Source organism: Bufo bufo, chromosome 1 (genome assembly GCF_905171765.1).
Source record: "Bufo bufo chromosome 1, aBufBuf1.1, whole genome shotgun sequence".
NCBI classification, from domain to species: Eukaryota; Metazoa; Chordata; class Amphibia; order Anura; family Bufonidae; genus Bufo; species Bufo bufo.
The window spans coordinates 640662214-640683355 of NC_053389.1; the positions used below are offsets into that span (position 1 = coordinate 640662214).

General features: G+C 43.3%; 1 protein-coding gene across 1 annotated transcript in view; it reads right to left on the reverse strand.

Annotated features, from left to right (window-relative positions):
• The window catches only part of LOC120985751 (neuronal acetylcholine receptor subunit alpha-7), a 414569-nt gene that overhangs the window by 140979 nt on the left and 252448 nt on the right, over nucleotides 1-21142 (reverse strand). Inside the window, exons 3-4 of the mRNA XM_040413865.1 lie at nucleotides 17821-17865; nucleotides 1845-1954 (exon numbers count right to left, since the gene is read on the reverse strand). Coding sequence (XP_040269799.1) covers nucleotides 1845-1954; nucleotides 17821-17865 — 155 coding nt within the window. The remainder of the gene's footprint in view (nucleotides 1-1844; nucleotides 1955-17820; nucleotides 17866-21142) is intronic.

Sequence of the window (21142 nt, forward strand, 5' to 3'; positions counted from 1 at the left end):
CCAATATCCCGGTGTAACTGGACAAGCTTATACGTACAAGAAAAAAACAAAGAACTAAAAGCTCTTAAACGTCCAATGGTGAACATTTTTTATGCTTTATTAAAGACTCAGTCAGTGAATAATAAAATGTCATAAAAACAAGGGAAGTAGGGGTACGCCGAAACGCGCGTCGGGGTAACGCCATCCCAGACATCCAGGTCACATTTATTCTTGGTGAGTCCCTTCATCTATTTACACTCCATCTTTTGGTCTGGCTCATTGTTACATAGGTGGGCTATAGGTCCAGTTAGGTGACACTACCGCCTGTTGCACGGGTTGTGCGTATGTGTGGATTACCCTCTGGTCATTACCCACATCATTTTAGTAAATCAGCCATACCTTACATCTGGACTCATATGTAATTACATCAATGTTTAATGGATTTGTGATTTTCTATGTCGACACTGTAGAGCTGAGATGGCGTCTGTGCTCCCTACTCCCCTTGTTTTTATGGCATTTTATTATTCACTGACTGAGTCTTTAATAAAGCATAAAAAAAATTCACCATTGGACGTTTAAGAGCTTTTAGTTCTTTGTTTTTTTTGTTTTTTATGTTACTCACAACCAGAGAATCTTAAAAATTCCAACACTGCTGGATTTTTTTTACAATTCTGCCATTGTGGTAACTTGCGACACACAATGTGGCCCAGTTCAGTTTAATGGCTGCACTCCTACACAGCAATATTTGGCTGTACGGTGTTACAGACAAGATCACCATGTAGACCCAGCCTTAGCCAGATATCGATTTCCACTAATATGGCTGCATGCTATCGAGTTCTATTGTAATAGGTGCCTCTGGTTGCGCTATTAATGAATTGGATGGAGATTCATACTCGGGAGCAATGGGGTTCTTCAGCTTTATACATAAAAGTATATATGGTAGCGTTATGATTCTCTATGGTTCACTATTATAATGTGCCATTCTATAGTGCCTCCTTATGGTACTGTATTCTTCCCTAGAGTTAGCAACCAAACATGCCATAAACTGTTTTCCCAACCATTCTGTATGAGTCCATGAAAAAATATATATATTGCGTGCCTCAGAATGAAATTGGACACACTAAAGAGAGTTATGAACCACAAATTTCTACAGACGAAACATAATTGATCTATATAACACAAGTTGCCAATACAGTTATTACCTGACCAAAATAGGTCATTTTCTGTCCCCTGGGGCTAACCAATGAAGGTTCCCATTAAATGACAGCAAGCAAACTTCTGGAAAACCCATGAGTAATTGAGAAAGAAAGTATTTTGGAAAAGTTAACCAAATTACCCCTATAAGACTTCATTTTATATATTTGCTGGCTCAAGCTTCCCAAAGCTGATACTAGATGGATGAGAGCCATTGGGGTCATCTTTAAAAAACAGTGCATATAAAAGTGCTGCCTTAGGCAAGAACTCTGATTGAAATTGTCCTTTTAAAAGTGAGGGTTAGTAAATGGAATAAGCATCTTACTGGCAGCCATAGGCATCACTTCAGCTGTTATCTTGGACTAGGTTCTGCACAACATGACCCCAAGACTCTCATGATTCAGCAAAAACCAATAATGTCACAGCCATAGTACACTGTGGTGTGCACTTTAGCTGTACACAACGAATGTCAAACAGAGATTTATTGTAGACCCGGGCATTACCTGATAATAAGCAGGAAAGCTTCAAGTAACTGTAAAATAATATTAAGAAGTCGTTTTTTGCTTGTAACGCAAAAACAATAATGACAATTAAATTACTGCGCCATTATGTATATCTAATCTCTGATTGTTAATGGGAGCAAAGAGCTTTTGTGCAAGGCAAACACATACCTGTTATATAGAAGGATGTCCGGCTTCCAAATCTGTCCATCTGGAAAGCGAACATTTTTCACTCCGGGATATTCAGACACATTCCATTGTAAATAGTAATCTGTCCAATACTTGAGTATAAAAAAAAAATAAAAAAATATATTAGAAGCACTTTAATGCCCCCTCTCCCCAGGTATTTCTATAACACCCAACAAAATGTTCAGCCGTCACTAAAAAATGGTATTTTACTCCAAAGGAATAAAATGATTAAAAGAAAAGGACTTTGATACCTTTAAAACAGCCATTAGAAAGCCAGCTTTACAAGTCAGGGGCCAGGAAAAAAGCTTTTAAATGGTCAAAACTCCAGTATGCCTGCATGTAAGATTACATACTGCACGGAGCATACAATTGTCAAGCAGCTGATTGTTTAGAAGAGACATACAATAACTCTGATTGCATTTCTTTTCAAGAAGCAGAGTGGAAGCGGGCTCCTTTGTTGCAAAGTATATTTTTGTGGTCAGCAAGAAACTTCAAATGTTCTCTTGCCTCTTTTAAAGACTATGAAAATCGTGTTTTGGTACTTTGGAGCAAATATGTATTTTTCCAAATGAACAGTGGATGGAAAAGTGGATATGGAAAAATGAACGCCATGAGAAGTGGAATGTAACCCTTAATGCTGCTAATTTTTAGGATACAGTTAGCCTTTCTTGTACTTTAATGTGGCATGCAGAGCAGTACTGGTCAACTGGCTGTCCATGAGTTTGCCTAGATCACCAGCATCACTGGTCTCAGTGGAAAAAACAATCTCCATGGCTGACAGGGTTTTCCAGGATTTTTAGACTGATGATCTACAGCATATGCATGGGACAGGGAGCGGGGGTCCAACAACCCGCACCCCTGCCAATCAACTTCTCCCAAGTAACTCTAGTGCAAAAATTACACAGCTCTGTCTATTGTGCAGTGCTGATCCCTTTTTCTTCAGTGGGAGCAGTGATGCAGTAATCAGCTCCGTCCATTGCACTTTAGATAAATCTGTGTATTTCCTGCGCTGAACGATAGTGGTACAGGGTATCAGATCCCTGCTGATAAGATATTGATGGCCAATTCTTAAAATATGCCCTCTATATAAAAATCCTGGAAAACCCCTTTAAAGTTAATATTCTTGGTGCAAAGTTTCCCCAATCTTTAATTACTTTTTCAATTTCATGGCATGTTCTAGATCATGTAATAGGCAACAGGTTAGAGCATGGGGAGCTGAGCAGATGGATATATAGTTTTGTGGGGAAACGTTCAGTATAACTTGTAGCTTATTGATTGAAATCCCTGCTCTATCTGGGCTAAGGAGTCCAGTGGGCGGTCCTAATCAGGGATTGACAGTTATGTCTGTATGCTTGCTCATACAAGGAGCTACTGCTCATTTAATGAGCATGCCAAGGGGACTCCTAAGCACAGAAAGAGTAGGGATTTCATGTTTGTGCCTGAATGTGCCTTAACTTCTTGTGAAGTCTTCTCCCACTTCTTGGTGTCTAAGTGGGCAGACAGATCATGAAAAATATATATCCTTCTTGTTGATTTGAGAATAGAGGTCATGTAATATGCTTATTTCAGCTGCTCTGCTATGTGTTTTTAAGAATAAAATGTAATATAAATTTATGAGGTTTGCCGGATCACTTCTGATTCTACCGTATAATAGATGCATAAGTGTAGGTCTTGAGGAGTGATCAACAGTGGTTGACATCTGGACAGAGAAAGACAGCTGTGTATTTTATGTACTGTAACTAGTAAGATACCATATTATTCAGCAGGTGTTCACCCATGCAGGAAGTCAAGTGGCTGTTAGGGTACGACCACATGGCACATTCATGTGGCGATCGAGTATCGCAAGGCTGTACAGGATGCATGGGCTCTAATTCAGCTAATGAAGAACACATTGTTTAGTCGGTCTGCATTGTTCATGGCTGCACAGCACCTTCAATATCACATAGCCATTAGCACTAGAGAGTGACTAAATAGCGCAGTCTTCATTACCTTAATTAGAACCTGCTGTGGCTCGTATAGCCATAAAGTACTCGAATGCAGCACGGCTGAATCACGAGCGCCACATGACCACATCATTGGGTCGGCCACTTGTGCGAGAAATCTACGGGAGCAAAATCCACATCAAATACACACAGATTTCACCATTTGCATCCATAAAATAAAATCCACGGCAGATGTCCACGACATAAAATCCAAACAGCATGTCCAATTATACGTTAAATAGTTGCAGAATAGTTCCGCAGCTCATGGACGAGATTTTTAGTTTTTTTGCTGATAACCATAAACAGCAGATTTCCATACACCATTTCACTGCAGAAAGTCTACAGCGTTTATGCCATGTGTGGTTGTACCCTTAGGCAACTAAATGACACTGCAAAATACATTAAAGGTCAGCTGTCAAAAAGAAATAAAGACTGTCATTCAAAGGTGTGTGTGCAGTATTCTGAAAATGTATTAGGATGATGACCAGTTATAGTCACCAATAATCTGAGGCTTTACGGGGAGAATACCTTTGTCATACAGCATGCAATAGAGTCTGCTACACTTCTGCTGAAAAATGCACTCAAAATAGAATAAAAGTTTCTTGGTATGGAATGAGAGGAATAAAATGTGGGTGCCACATTAAACCTCTATATAATGCAGGCCATAATACGACCATGGTCGCAAAGCCTGAAAGTGCTATTACTGGAATTTAATATTGATGGCATAGGCCATCACTATCTGATCCCCATGCCAATCAGCTGTTACTGAGTAGCTATGTCACCGAAAGTCATTGCCGAAACTACACAGCTACACCCATTTTGTAGTGGACAGAGCTGGTTACTGCAGCATTGCTCCCTTTCACTTCAATGGCTTCTTCACTTTTGGCGCAGGAGCTACTAGGGAACAAGTGAGGAGTGTCACACCACCACCAATCAGATACTGATGGCTTCTCTTAAAGATAGGCCATCAGTATTAAAATCCTGGAAAACTGTCAATGAGCAGGAAAAAAAACAACCTTCCACCACAACTTTCCAAAAACCACTAGGTGCCTTATGCCCCATTCACACGTCAGTGTTTGATCAGTGTTTTCCATCAGTGATTTTGAGCCAAAACCAGGTGCGGCTCTAAACACAGAACAGCTGCAGATCTTTCCCTTATACATTATGTCTGTGGAGGCTCCAATCCTGGCTTTGGCTCCCAATCACTGATGGAAAACACTGACGTGTGAATGAGGCTTTATAAAGAAGATATTTAAAGGAGAGGAAGACGCCAAGAATAGTAAATGGCTTATGTCATGTTACACTGGCATTATAAATGGAATGAAGTGATCAGCAAGTCAAGGTCAAGTCATTTTTCATCATCCATAGAACAATGTTATACTTCTGCTTGGAGGACATATATAGTATCAAAGGCACAATTACTTTTCAGCATTATATATTATTTATATTAAAAAAGAAGGGTTAAAGCATAAGTACATTTATAATGATATTGGATAACATTTTTTATATGGAAAACATAAATGTAATAATCTGACCAAATAAATTTTCTGTTACATATACAAGAAGAAGAATGTCTTGATAGTCACACCTCTGGAAGCGCAATGGAAGTTTACTTACAGCTCTGAAATACTTCATAAGTAGAGTTGAGCGAACACCTGGATGGTTCGGCCGAACTTCCCGGAAATGTTCGGGTTCGGGATCCGAACCCGATCCGAACTTCGTCCCGAACCCGAACCCCATTGAAGTCAATGGGGACCCGAACTTTTGGGCACTAAAAAGGCTGTAAAACAGCCCAGGAAAGAGCTAGAGGGCTGCAAAAGGCAGCAACATGTAGGTAAATCCCCTGCAAACAAATGTGGATAGGGAAATAAATTAGAAAAAAAATTTAAAAAATTAAAATGAACCAATATCAATTGGACAGAGGTCCCATAGCAGAGAATCTGGCTTCACGTCAGCAGAGAATCAGTCTCTTCATGCCATAGCAAAGAATCTGGCTTCATGTCAGCAGAGAATCAGTCTCTTCATGCCATAGCAGAGAATCTGGCTTCATGTCAGCGCAGAATCAGTCTTCATGTCATAGCAGAGAATCAGGCTTCACGTCACCCACCACTGGAACAGGCCACTGTCACACATTTAGGCCCCGGCACCCAGGCAGAGGAGAGAGGTCCCGTAACAGAGAATCTGGCCTGATGTCAGCACAGAATCTGTCTTCATGTCATAGCAGAGAATCAGGCTTCACATCACCCACCACTGGAACAGGCCACTGTCACACATTTAGGCCCCGACACCCACACAGAGGAGAGCGGTCCCGTAACAGAGAATCTGGCCTTATGTCAGCGCAGAATCTGTATTCATGTCATAGCAGAGAATCAGGCTTCACGTCACCCACCACTGGAACAGGCCACTGTCACACATTTAGGCCCAGGCACCCAGGCAGAGGAGAGAGGTCCCGTAACAGAGAATCTGGCCTTATGTCAGCGCAGAATCTGTATTCATGTCATAGCAGAGAATCAGGCTTCACGTCACCCACGACTGGAACAGGCCACTGTCACACATTTAGGCCCAGGCACCCAGGCAGAGGAGAGAGGTCCCGTAACAGAGAATCTGGCCTTATGTCAGCGCAGAATCTGTATTCATGTCATAGCAGAGAATCAGGCTTCACGTCACCCACCACTGGAACAGGCCACTGTCACACATTTAGGCCCCGGCACCCAGACAGAGGAGAGGTTCATTCAACTTTGGGTTGCCCCGCAATATAATGGTAAAATGAAATTAAAAATAGTATTGAATGAGGAAGTGCCCTGGAGTAGAATAATATATTGTTAAGGGGAGGTAGTTAATATCTAATCTGCACAAGGGATGGACAGGTCCTGTGGGATCCATGCCTGGTTCATTTTTATGAACGTCAGCTTGTCCACATTGGCTGTAGACAGGCGGCTGCGTTTGTCTGTAATGACGCCCCCTGCCGTGCTGAATACACGTTCAGACAAAACGCTGGCCGCCGGGCAGGCCAGCACCTCCAAGGCATAAAAGGCTAGCTCTGGCCACGTGGACAATTTGGAGACCCAGAAGTTGAATGGGGCCGAAACATCAGTCAGTACGTGGAGGGGTGTGCACAGGTACTGTTCCACCATGTTAGTGAAATGTTGCCTCCTGCTAACACGTTCCGTATCAGGTGGTGGTGCAGTTAGCTGTGGCGTGGTGACAAAACTTTTCCACATCTCTGCCATGCTAACCCTGCCCTCAGAGGAGCTGGCCGTGACACAGCTGCGTTGGCGACCTCTTGCTCCTCCTCTGCCTTCGCCTTGGGCTTCCACTGGTTCCCCTGTGACATTTGGGAATGCTCTCAGTAGCGCGTCTACCAACGTGCGCTTGTACTCGCGCATCTTCCTATCACGCTCCAGTGTAGGAAGTAAGGTGGGCACATTGTCTTTGTACCGGGGATCCAGCAGGGTGGCAACCCAGTATTCCGCACACGTTAAAATGTGGGCAACTCTGCTGTCGTTGCGCAGGCACTGCAGCATGTAGTCGCTCATGTGTGCCAGGCTGCCCAGAGGTAAGGACAAGCTGTCCTCTGTGGGAGGCGTATCGTCATCGTCCTGTGTTTCCCCCCAGCCACGCACCAGTGATGGGCCCGAGCTGCTTTGGGTGCCACCCCGCTGTGAACATGCTTCATCCTCATCCTCCTCCACCTCCTCCTCATCCTCGTCCTCCTCGTCCTCCAGTAGTGGGCCCTGTCTGGCCACATTTGTACCTGGCCTCTGGTGTTGCAAAAAACCTCCCTCTGAGTCACTTTGAAGAGACTGGCCTGAAAGTGCTAAAAATGACCCCTCTTCCTCCTCTTCCTCCTGGGCCACCTCCTCTTCCATCATCGCCCTAAGTGTTTTCTCAAGGAGACATAGAAGTGGTATTGTAACGCTGATAACGGCGTCATCGCCACTGGCCATGTTGGTGGAGTACTCTAAACAGCGCAACAGGGCACACAGGTCTCGCATGGAGGCCCAGTCATTGGTGGTGAAGTGTGTCTGATCCGCAGTGCGACTGACCCGTGCATGCTGCAGCTGAAACTCCACTATGGCCTGCTGCTGCTCGCACAGTCTGTCCAGCATATGCAAGGTGGAGTTCCACCTGGTGGGCACGTCGCATATGAGGCGGTGAGCGGGAAGGCCGAAGTTACGCTGTAGCGCAGACAGGCGAGCAGCGGCAGGGTGTGAACGCCGGAAGCGCGAACATACGGCCCGCACTTTATGCAGCAGCTCTGACATGTCAGGGTAGTTGCGAATGAACTTCTGCACCACCAAATTCAGCACATGCGCCAGGCAAGGGATGTGCGTCAAACCGGCTAGTCCCAGAGCTGCAACGAGATTTCGCCCATTATCGCACACCACCAGGCCGGGCTTGAGGCTCACCGGCAGCAACCACTCGTCGGTCTGTTGTTCTATACCCCGCCACAACTCCTGTGCGGTGTGGGGCCTGTCCCCCAAACATATGAGTTTCAGAATGGCCTGCTGACGTTTACCCCGTGCTGTGCTGAAGTTGGTGGTGAAGGTGTGTGGCTGACTGGATGAGCAGGTGGAAGAAGAGGAGGAGGAAGCTGAGTAGGAGGAGGAGGAGACAGGAGGCAAAGAATGTTGCCCTGCGATCCTTGGCGGCGGAAAAACGTGCGCCAAACAGCTCTCCGCCTGGGGCCCAGCCGCCACTACATTTACCCAGTGTGCAGTTAGGGAGATATAGCGTCCCTGGCCGTGCTTACTGGTCCACGTATCTGTGGTTAGGTGGACCTTGCCACAGATGGCGTTGCGCAGTACACACTTGATTTTATCGGACACTTGTTTGTGCAGGGAAGGCACGGCTCTCTTGGAGAAGTAGTGGCGGCTGGGAACAACATACTGTGGGACAGCAAGTGACATGAGCTGTTTGAAGCTGTGTGTGTCCACCAGCCTAAATGACAGCATTTCATAGGCCAGTAGTTTAGAAATGCTGGCATTCAGGGCCAGGGATCGAGGGTGGCTAGGTGGGAATTTACGCTTTCTCTCAAATGTTTGTGAGATGGAGAGCTGAACGCTGCCGTGTGACATGGTTGAGATGCTTGGTGACGCAGGTGGTGGTGTTGGTGGTACATCCCATGTTTGCTGGGCGGCAGGTGCCAACGTTCCTCCAGAGGCAGAGGAAGAGGTCGAGGCGGCGGCAGCAGCAGCAGAAGAGGCCGAGGCGGCAGCAGCAGAAGAGGTAGCAGGGGGAGCCTGAGTGACTTCCTTGTTTTTAAGGTGTTTACTCCACTGCAGTTCATGCTTTGCATGCAGGTGCCTGGTCATGCAGGTTGTGCTAAGGTTCAGAACGTTAATGCCTCGCTTCAGGCTCTGATGGCACAGCGTGCAAACCACTCGGGTCTTGTCGTCAGCACATTGTTTGAAGAAGTGCCATGCCAGGGAACTCCTTGAAGCTGCCTTTGGGGTGCTCGGTCCCAGATGGCGGCGGTCAGTAGCAGGCGGAGTCTCTTGGCGGCGGGTGTTCTGATTTTGCCCACTGCTCCCTCTTTTGCTACGCTGTTGGCTCGGTCTCACCACTGCCTCTTCCTCCGAACTGTGAAAGTCAGTGGCACGACCTTCATTCCATGTGGGGTCTAGGACCTCATCGTCCCCTGCATCGTCTTCCACCCAGTCTTGATCCCTGACCTCCTGTTCAGTCTGCACACTGCAGAAACATGCAGCAGTTGGCACCTGTGTTTCGTCATCATCAGAGACGTGCTAAGGTGGTATTCCCATGTCCACATCATCAGGAAAAATAAGTGGTTGTGCGTTAGTGCATTCTATCTCTTCCACCCCTGGGGAAGGGCTAGGTGGATGCCCTTGGGAAACCCTGGCAGCAGAGTCTTCAAACAGCATAAGAGACTGCTGCATAACTTGAGGCTCAGACAATTTCCCTGATATGCATGGGGGTGATGTGACAGACCGATGGGCTTGGTTTGCATGCGCCATCTGTGCGCTTTCTGCAGAAGACTGGGTGGAAGATAATGTGAACGTGCTGGATCCACTGTCGGCCACCCAATTGACTAATGCCTGTACCTGCTCAGGCCTTACCATCCTTAGAACGGCATTGGGCCCCACCAAATATCGCTGTAAATTCTGCTGGCTACAGGGACCTGAGGTAGTTGGTTCACTAGGACGTGTGGCTGTGGCAGAACGGCCACGTCCTCTCCCCAGCACCAGAGGGTCCACTAACACCACCACGACCATGTCCGCGTCCGCGTCCCTTATTAGATGTTTTCCTCATTGTTCCCGTTCACCACAATTTTGAGAATGGCAAATTTGGGAATGCTTTTTCAACCCAGATCAAAAAGTCTGCTTTGACGGTCACTACAAATAACTTGACCAGCTAAAACTGTGCAGATTTGGTTGAATAGAGATGTGAGACCTGTTTTTTTTTGCGCTGTGTGACAGTTATAGGTTTAATCACAGAATGACACTTCTATCAGCACGCTAGCGTGTGTCTTAGGTTTTTCTGAATGACACTATCAATAACTTCAATGTAAGATTTTCTTTTTGGGATAGATTTCAAGTAGGCCTGAAATACCACAAACTAGTTATTTTCAGAATGGCAAATTTGGGAATGCTTTTTCAACCCAGAACAAAAAGTCTGCTTTGACGGTCACTACAAATAACTTGAACAGCTAAAACTGTGCAGATTTGGTTGAATAGAGATGTGAGACCTGTTTTTTTTTGCGCTGTGTGACAGTTATAGGTTTAATCACAGAATGACACTTCTATCAGCACGCTAGCGTGTGTCTTAGGTTTTTCTGAATGAAACTATCAATAACTTCAATGTAAGATTTTCTTTTTGGGATAGATTTCAAGTAGGCCTGAAATACCACAAACTAGTTATTTTCAGAATGGCAAATTTGGGAATGCTTTTTCAACCTAGAACAAAAAGTCTGCTTTGACGGTCACTACAAATAACTTGACCAGCTAAAACTGTGCAGATTTGGTTGAATAGAGATGTGAGACCTGTTTTTTTTTGCGCTGTGTGACAGTTATAGGTTTAATCACAGAATGACACTTCTATCAGCACGCTAGCGTGTGTCTTAGGTTTTTCTGAATGACACTATCAATAACTTCAATGTAAGATTTTCTTTTTGGGATAGATTTCAAGTAGGCCTGAAATACCACAAACTAGTTATTTTCAGAATGGCAAATTTGGGAATGCTTTTTCAACCCAGAACAAAAAGTCTGCTTTGATGGTCACTACAAATAACTTGACCAGCTAAAACTGTGCAGATTTGGTTGAATAGAGATGTGAGACCTGTTTTTTTTTGCGCTGTGTGACAGTTATAGGTTTAATCACAGAATGACACTTCTATCAGCACGCTAGCGTGTGTCTTAGGTTTTTCTGAATGACACTATCAATAACTTCAATGTAAGATTTTCTTTTTGGGATAGATTTCAAGTAGGCCTGAAATACCACAAACTAGTTATTTTCAGAATGGCAAATTTTGGAATGCTTTTTCAACCCAGAACAAAAAGTCTGCTTTTACGGTCACTACAAATAACTTGACCAGCTAAAACTGTGCAGATTTGGTTGAATAGAGATGTGAGACCTGTTTTTTTTTGCGCTGTGTGACAGTTATAGGTTTAATCACAGAATGACACTTCTATCAGCACGCTAGCGTGTGTCTTAGGTTTTTCTGAATGACACTATCAATAACTTCAATGTAAGATTTTCTTTTTGGGATAGATTTCAAGTAGGCCTGAAATACCACAAACTAGTTATTTTCAGAATGGCAAATTTGGGAATGCTTTTTCAACCCAGAACAAAAAGTCTGCTTTGATGGTCACTACAAATAACTTGACCAGCTAAAACTGTGCAGATTTGGTTGAATAGAGATGTGAGACCTGTTTTTTTTTTTGCGCTGTGTGACAGTTATAGGTTTAATCACAGAATGACACTTCTATCAGCACGCTAGCGTGTGTCTTAGGTTTTTCTGAATGACACTATCAATAACTTCAATGTAAGATTTTCTTTTTGGGATAGATTTCAAGTAGGCCTGAAATACCACAAACTAGTTATTTTCAGAATGGCAAATTTTGGAATGCTTTTTCAACCCAGAACAAAAAGTCTGCTTTTACGGTCACTACAAATAACTTGACCAGCTAAAACTGTGCAGATTTGGTTGAATAGAAATGTCAGGTCTATTTTTTAGGCGCTGGGTGACAGGCTCAACTTGCCCCTGATGTAATATATGGCCAAAAAATAACCACACTGTTGATGGTTAAATGCACTTGGGTGACACAGGCTCAGCCTGCAGCTGATGTAGTATATGGCCAAAAAATAATCAGACTGTTGATGGTTAAATGCACTTGGGTGAAACAGGCTCAGCCTGCAGCTGATGTAGTATATGGCCAAAAAATAACCAGACTGTTGATGGTTAAATGCACTTCGGTGACACAGGCTCAGCCTGCAGCTGATGTAGGATATAGCACAAAATAACCACACTATCGATGGTTAAATACACTTGGTGATAGCTCGTGCTGGCGCACCACAAGTCACAAAATGGCCGCCGATCACCCCAGAAAAAAAGTGATCTAAAAACGCTCTGGGCAGCCTCAAAAAAGTGAGCAAGTCAATAATAGCACTTCAATGATCCACAGCTGCAGATCGATCACAGAATGAAGTCTTTTGGAGGAGTTAATCTGCCTAATCTCGCCCTAACGTCGCAGCTGCAACCTCTCCCTATGCTTGAATCAGCAGAGTGACGTGCAGCGCTACGTGACCCAAGCTTATATAGAGGCTGGGTCACATGCTGCACTGGCCAATCACAGCCATGCCAATAGTAGGCAAGGCTGTGATGGCCTCTTGGGGCAAGTAGTATGACGCTTGTTGATTGGCTGCTTTGCAGCCTTTCAAAAAGCGCCAAGAAAGCGCCGAACACCGAACCCGGACTTTTACGAAAATGTTCGGGTTCGGGTCCGTGTCACGGACACCCCAAAATTCGTTACGAACCCGAACTATACAGTTCGGGTTCGCTCATCCCTATTCATAAGCTTAGAAGGGACAAGAAATTATGCTGCAAATGACCGACATTTACGGCAATTCACATAATTTATGTCATTTGAGCATTTCTTTCTCTGTATTGTAATAAATTTGCCATCTTAAAAAAGAACAATTTCTCTGATTGCTGTATTTCTATAAACCTTTATAAAAGAAGCTTGCTAGGGATCTTTAATTCAAAGCCATAAAAAGACAAAAAGGGGATTCAAAGGCGTTTATTTGCCAACAGTAACTCTTTTGTCAGCTGAACTAGCAGAAAGCAGCCTCCCAATCGCATTGCTCAGTTACTAAAGATTTTTAGGGCTCATGCACATTGAAGTCTCTAAAAATCTTTCTCATAGACCAGTAGACACTTGGGGGGGGGGGGGGTATATATCATAAGGAGAATATTTAAAGTCAGTTTTGCACTAGTCTGTGTTGGCATTCTTTATCCCACAGTTATCAAACGTCACATGTCAAATGTCATTTGTCTTATCCTTAAACCTAACGCTTTTGTGTAGAGAAGCTACTCCAGTTTTCCTACTCCACCCTGCTATTGTAGTGAGTTTGCAACTTTTTTTTTTGCGTCTTTAAAAAAAGTCTCAATGATAAATCTGGAGTGAAGCTTATTAATATGGCTAACGACATCCACTATTCCACCCATACTTGAAAACTGCAGTGAGTGGTGTAAAAATGCAAAAAGTCTCAAACTTTTTGGACAAGTTAATGCAAAAAGTCACAAAAGCTTTATTTTGCGACTTTTTGAAGCCAGAATTCTGCTTTGAAGGAATGATAAATCTGCCCCTCTCTGTGCTGCTGTATAGTGCCTATACTGTACTGTAAGTGGTTTGGCTGCCTTTCTTAAAATTCATACAAGCTGTTACTCAACTTGAAATAGTTAAAGGGGTTGTCCAGGTTTAGAGCTGAACCCGGACATACCCACCCACACTAGGCAGTCCCCCCTGATATGAGTCGCGCAGGCAAAAGGCCTAATTAGGAGATCCGGTGACGTACTGGGCTCTCCATAGAAACTGCTAGGCGGAGGCTTCCACCCGGCAGTGAATACTTAATGGGCGGGCTTTAGCACTGCCCTAGCCTGTAAAATGGCTAAGGCAGTGCTAAAGCGCACCCACCAGAGCCGATGACATCTACCAAGCAGTGTAAGGCCTCATGCACATCCATTCCGTCATTTTTCACAGTTTAGAGGAGGTCCCATTAATTTCTATGGAGCTGTGAAAAAAAACTGATAGTCCTCCATTTTTTCTCCACGTCCGTGATCCGTGATTCCAGTCCGTCAAAAAATATAACCTGTCCTATTCTTGTCAGTGGAAAACGGAGGACGGACCCATTCAAGTCAATGGGTCCGTAAAAAAAAACGGATGCACAGCTGGTATGTCATCCGTGTCCGCGTCCGTTTTTTTTTTACAAGTTCTTGGTGCAATAAAATTACACACAAGGAAACACAACTGAAGCAAAATCGGACACGGACCACTGAAGCCAAATTACTGACAGTGAAAAAACACTGTCGTGTGCATGAGGCCTAAAAAGCATAAACAAAAAAGCCCTTGATCTGCGCGATCCAGCGCAGGGCAAGGGACAGAATCAGAGCATGAAATGCTCAGATGCTCATGTCAGGGGGACGGAGGGGTGAGAATTAGGAAAAATCCAGGTTCAGCTCTGAACCAGGACAACCCCTTTAAGCGATGCAGAGAATAGTTTTGCCATATGTTCAGAAAAAATTAACAACTTTCTTCAACCTAAGGGTCTTTTTACAAAGGGAAAGTTTACCCCTGAACGAGCACTGATTAAAGATATTGAAGTTTTTACACGGCCCGATGCAGAATGAATGAGGAATTGTTCCTCCCCTCTTAGTTTGAGTGTTGTCGGCAGCACATTCCTGTGTTATACAAGGCAATGTGCTGAAGACAATGAACTTTGGTGCTGCATGAGAGATGTGATCACCTGACGAATGAGCATTTGAGAGTTTATTGGGTGATGGGGCTTTTATTGGGAACAAGGCAATTATTGGGAGCTGATGATCAGCCATGTTCATCTGGTGATGCTTGTTAGGAGCCACCCCAAATAATTGTTTCTGCACAGCACATCATCCTGTGTAAATAGGGATCTGCTGCCCAGAAACAATGATTCTTTTGGGGGAAGAGTGATCACAGTATTAAACGTTAAATACACCTCCCAGGTGAGTAGACAATTATTGGGAATGAACATTTCATTCCCAATGATTGCTTGCTCAGTTCACATGTGTAACAGGGCCATTGTGTAGATAGGTGGACACGAAGCAGAAGACTAGGATTCTTTTGGCCCCCAAAAACACAAGATTTTATAGGTCTGTCCTTACAGACACAATATGTGCATGTCTATGTTTAACTGCATTGTAATATTTTTTGTTATCATTGTACTGTACACACTGAGGTCAAACAGGTTATTTATGAAATAACCTTTAAGCAATAGACCATATTGGCAAGTAATTGGCTTCAAAGACAGCTCCAAATGGTGTTGTGTTCTGCAGGACCTTTAAGAGCCATTGTTTTCTCAGAGCCTAGACCCATTGAATAATCCTCTTAAAGGCTACGTACACCTTTGGGGACATTTTTTATTATTACATTGTACTCATTTTGAGCTAAAAATAATTTTTCAATTGGTCTTTATTAAAATGTTGAACCCCTGTCTTTGTGCAGCCTTGAGTTTCTCTAGTAGCAGTTTCAGAATTTTCACTCTGTTTCGTCAGGCAGCTCAGCTGACAGCATCATATCTCTGACCTCCTAAACACAGATTATTGCACAGTTCCCATCTTACTGATAATAATGTGGCTTAAGAGTTTATGACCTTTTAGTAATTTAGAGACATCTACTTGCTGGTAGCAGCCGCATCCTCCGATCCTAAAGATGCCCCCGCCGCATTGTGATTGACAGGGCCAGGGAACGGAATCGTTCTCTGCTGGCCCTGCCTGTTAGCATTCAAAATCTGGCGCCTGCGCCGCGGCCATACCTGTCTTCAATCGGTGCAGGCGCACTGAGAGGCAGCCTCTCCATCCTCAATGCGCCTGCGCCGGGTGTAGATGTGACGTCATCAGCGCAGGCGCATTGAGGATGGAGTGGCCGAGCGAGCGCAGGCGCCAGATTTTGAATGCTAACAGGCAGGGCCAGCAGAGAACGATTTCGTTCCCTGGCCCTGTCAATCACAATGCGGAGGGGGCGTCTTTAGGATCGGAGGATGCGGCTGCTACCAGCAAGTAGCTGCCCTACTTGCTGGTAGCAAGGTAATTTGCATATTTTAAAAGCATGTTTTAAACAAACTCTACAGGACCAAAATGATTAATTTGATTATGTAGGCATAAATCGCAGTGTGGGGATTATAAGTAAGCAAAAAAATATATAAAGGTTTAGTGGGGTGACAGAAGCCCTTTAAGTAAAATGGAATCATAAAAAAAATTGCCCCCAAAGGTGTACATAGAATTTAAGGTGCTAATACACCTTCAATAGCTATTGGCCGAATGCTTGGCTGACAGCTACCATTCCTCATATCCCAAGGGAAGAAAGAGAAAGCCACTGCCAGACTTTTCTGGTGGGAGCTTATCTCCAGGAAGAACAAAACAATCAGGCAAAATAATGAACTTTGCCAGATTCTTCTCTCTCCCAACACCATCTGTTGAGGAAGAGTTGAGAGCTCCCTATACACATGTTGGACTGTCTCGCCATAAACTGTGGGTTCAGCCACAATACACTAATATGTATGGAGGCAGACCTTTACCTGTTTACCATTCATCTCATGGGGATCTATTTTAATATACAAGTGAAACTCGAAAAATTAGAATATAGTGCAAAGTTCATTTATTTCAGTAATGCAACTTAAAAGGTAAAACTAATACATGAGATAGACTCATTACATGCAAAGTGAATTATTTCAAACCTTTATTTGTTATAATTTGGCTGATTATGGATTACTGCTTATAAAAACCCCAAAGTCACAATCTCAGGTACCCTTTGCTCAGGGGTATGGATTAATTAGCTGACTAGAGTGTGACACTTTGAGCCTAGAATATTGAACCTTTTCACAATATTCTAATTTTAAGTTGCATTAATGTAACTCCTTTTATGTTGCATTACTGAAATAAATGAACTTTTGCATGATATTCTAATTTTTCGAGTTTCACCTGTACATAGTATAGATAAGTAGTGCTTCTGGCACTTAGACACCCATGGGGGAAAATAACAAAAAAGTAATTGGGCGATAATGCTTATTTTTTACAGAAACATTATTAGAACCATGCCTAAAATGTCAGAGTGCAGTAGAGGTTCTGATGGTTCACAGAGCACAATTTTAGTTGGCTATGCTGCTATCTTTACAATGGTGTTATTTTAGTATATTTTCTACCATATGGCTGGCTGATCAACATAGAACACAAGGAGAGAGTAGCAATGCGAAAGCAGAAACTGTATTTTCCCAAATGGGTTGCTCAGCTTCATTCAACTCTTGACCAACCTGAATTGAAATTCCCTGTGTTATGGCTGGCTAGATACACCGAACACTGAAATTCATTTTAGGAAATATTTGTCTCATCTCCATATAAATTGAATTGTTAAAGCAGATGTAATGCTTGTACAATTCTCAGTAGAAAAGATGTTACGGTGATGGGTGTATACAAATAGTCTATGTGTGAGGGCTTGTATTAAATAATGATATCTAAATATATTTTTTAAAGGTCTACTGATATACTGTAAAACTATCTTCCTTACAAACATCAGCCAAAGGATACTACTGAGGATAAATAAACCAATAAGCATTGGTCTTTTTTTTTTTTCATGTCAGCACATATTTGCACTAAACTTCATTTATTGAATATTGAATATTTAAATATTGAAGCATTTGGTGTATGAGATGCAGAAAGTTCATTCATCTTTATATTAAATACTGAAAGAAATAAAATATCTTACCATTTGTAGCCATATATTCGTTGTTAATACTTGATTTTTTTCATCCTAAAATGAGAATAAAAATGTGTTTAGAGAATAGTATCCCCACCATTATATTCAATTATTGTGCTGTATTTGTGAAGTCTTTATATTGATCCCAAGATAGCATTCCTTCATCCCTGCTAAGCACAATTAGAATGCTGTATTTTTATCTCCTCAGAAGTCAGTTATTTACACAGATAAAAATAAGGGGTTGGGTCAGCACAACCTGCCTGTAGGTGCAGATCACTATGGCGAAATACATATACAAACGGAAAATACAAATGTGATCGCACACTACATCCAGCACTCTGCCCTCCATGCTGGATAAAACCAGCCTCAAGGACAGATTAACTGGTCAGGTGTGCAATGACTCCAAGGAGATCGCCACGCCTCCAATATATACTACAAAGAAAAAAATAAGGGGTTGGGTCAGCACAACCTGCCTGTAGGTGCAGATCACTATGGCGAAATACATATACAAACGGAAAATACAAATGTGATCGCACACTACATCCAGCACTCTGCCCTCCATGCTGGAATTAAAACCAGCCTCAAGGACAGATTAACTGGTCAGGTGTGCAATGACTCCAAGGAGATCGCCACGCCTCCAATATATACTACAAAGAAAAAAATAAGGGGTTGGGTCAGCACAACCTGCCTGTAGGTGCAGATCACTATGGCGAAATACATATACAAACGGAAAATGCAAATGTGATCGCACACTACATCCAGCATGGAGGGCAGAGTGCTGGATGTAGTGTGCGATCACATTTGCATTTTCCGTTTGTATATTTACACAGATAGATGGCAAAAGATAGATATGGTGTACTCTAAATATACAGATATATGAAATGATGTAATCTCCGGAGCAAAAAGCACTCAAATACAAAGCCCGTTGTAGTGCATTACAACACAGGGCAAACAGAAGTATGGCTGTAGCAATCTTTAACTTGACACATATGTAATATATATATATATATATATATATATATATATAGTACTTATTACAACATGTCAAATAAATACTTCACTGTATATATATATATATATATATATATATATATATACAGTGTATATATATACCGTATATGCCGGCGTATAAGACGACTGGGCGTATAAGACGACCCCCAACTTTTACACTGAAAATATAGAGTTTGGGATATACTCGCCGTATAAGACTACCCCTTTTTCAACACACAGCAGTACATTACTGCATCCCACCACCATCCCTGGGTACCTCTGCCATCCCTGAATCCCACCACCATCCCTGGGTACCACTGCCATCCCTGCATCCCACCACCATCCCTGCATCCCACCACCATCCCTAGATACCACTGCCATCCCTGCATCCCACCACCATCCCTAGGTACCACCGCCATCCCATGGTATCACCACCATCCCTGCATCCCACCACCTTCCTTGTCCTTCCTCCCTGCCTCCCAGACCCTAAACATGTGCCACCTATACCCTGAACATGTTTTTGTTATGTTATTCTTCATATTCACATTCACATATGCACATCTGCGCCGCACTTAGATACGCCGCACGGAGATCTCGCACATGCGCAGGAGCGAGATGAGAGCGGCCGTGAGGATCCCGTGTATCCACGCTCGCCGCATGAAATCTCGCACATGCGTAGGAGCGAGATGCGAGCGGCCGGGAGGATGGCGGTACAAGGAGCATACAAGGTACAGAGCAGGGGGGGCATGCAAGGTACAGAGCAGGGGGCGGTATACAAGGTACAGCGCGGGGGGGCATATGCCGTGGGTTACATCGCAGCTCTCAGCTGCTGGGGATACAAGGCAATAGCCCGGGCTCTCTCTGTTGATAATTCGGGCGTCCCGGCACTGCAGCGCCCGCCATACCCGGCGTATAAGACGACCCCCGACTTTTGAAAAGATTTTCATGTGTTAAAAAGTAGTCTTATACGCAGGAATATACAGTATATATATATATATATATATATATATATATATACACTCACCTAAAGAATTATTAGGAACACCTGTTCTATTTCTCATTAATGCAATTATCTAGTCAACCAATCACATGGCAGTTGCTTCAATGCATTTAGGGGTGTGGTCCTGGTCAAGACAATCTCCTGAACTCCAAACTCAATGTCAGAATGGGAAAGAAAGGTGATTTAAGCAAATTTGAGCGTGGCATGGTTGTTGGTGCCAGACGGGCTGGTCTGAGTATTTCACAATCTGCTCAGTTACTGGGATTTTCACGCACAACCATTTCTAGGGTTTACAAAGAATGGTGTGAAAAGGGAAAAACATCCAGTATGCGGCAGTCCTGTGGGCAAAAATGCCTTGTGGATGCTAGAGGTCAGAGGAGAATGGGCCGACTGATTCAAGCTGATAGAAGAGCAACGTTGACTGAAATAACCACTCGTTACAACCGAGGTATGCAGCAAAGCATTTGTGAAGCCACAACACGCACAACCTTATGGCGGATGGGCTACAACAGCAGAAGACCCCACCGGGTACCACTCATCTCCACTACAAATAGGAAAAAGAGGCTACAATTTGCACGAGTTCACCAAAATTGGACTGTTGAAGACTGGAAAAATGTTGCCTGGTCTGATGAGTCTCGATTTCTGTTGAGACATTCAAATGGTAGAGTCTGAATTTGGCATAAACAGAATGAGAACATGTATCCATCCTCTGATGGCTACTTCCAGCAGGATAATGCACCATGTCACAAAGCTCGAATCATTTCAAATTGGTTTCTTGAACATGACAATGAGTTCACTGTACTAAAATGGCCCCCACAGTCACCAGATCTCAACCCAATAGAGCATCTTTGGGATGTGGTGGAACGAGAGCTTCGTGCCCTGGATGTGCATCCCTCAAATCTCCATCAACTGCAAGATGCTATCCTATCAATATGGGCCACAATTTCTAAAGAATGCTATCAGCACCTTGTTGAATCCATGTCACGTAGAATTAAGGCAGTTCTGAAGGCAAAAGGGGGTCCAAAACCGTATTAGTATGGTGTTCCTAATAATTCTTTAGGTGAGTGTATATATATATATATATATATATATACTGAATATATTGTGGGGATTCGCTCTGGTAGTTAAGACTAGCGGATGCAGTATAGAGGCAAAGTACACAGTTTTTTAATCAAACAGTGGTGTTTATTCACACACTGGTGTATAACAAAATGCAGATAAAGTATATAAAAAAACGCAGGTGGCTTGGTGTTTGTTCACACACAAGGAATGTCCATAAACAATAAAAGTCACCTTTTCTCCTGGGTGTTAATTCACACCCTGTTAGCCATTCAGCCTCAT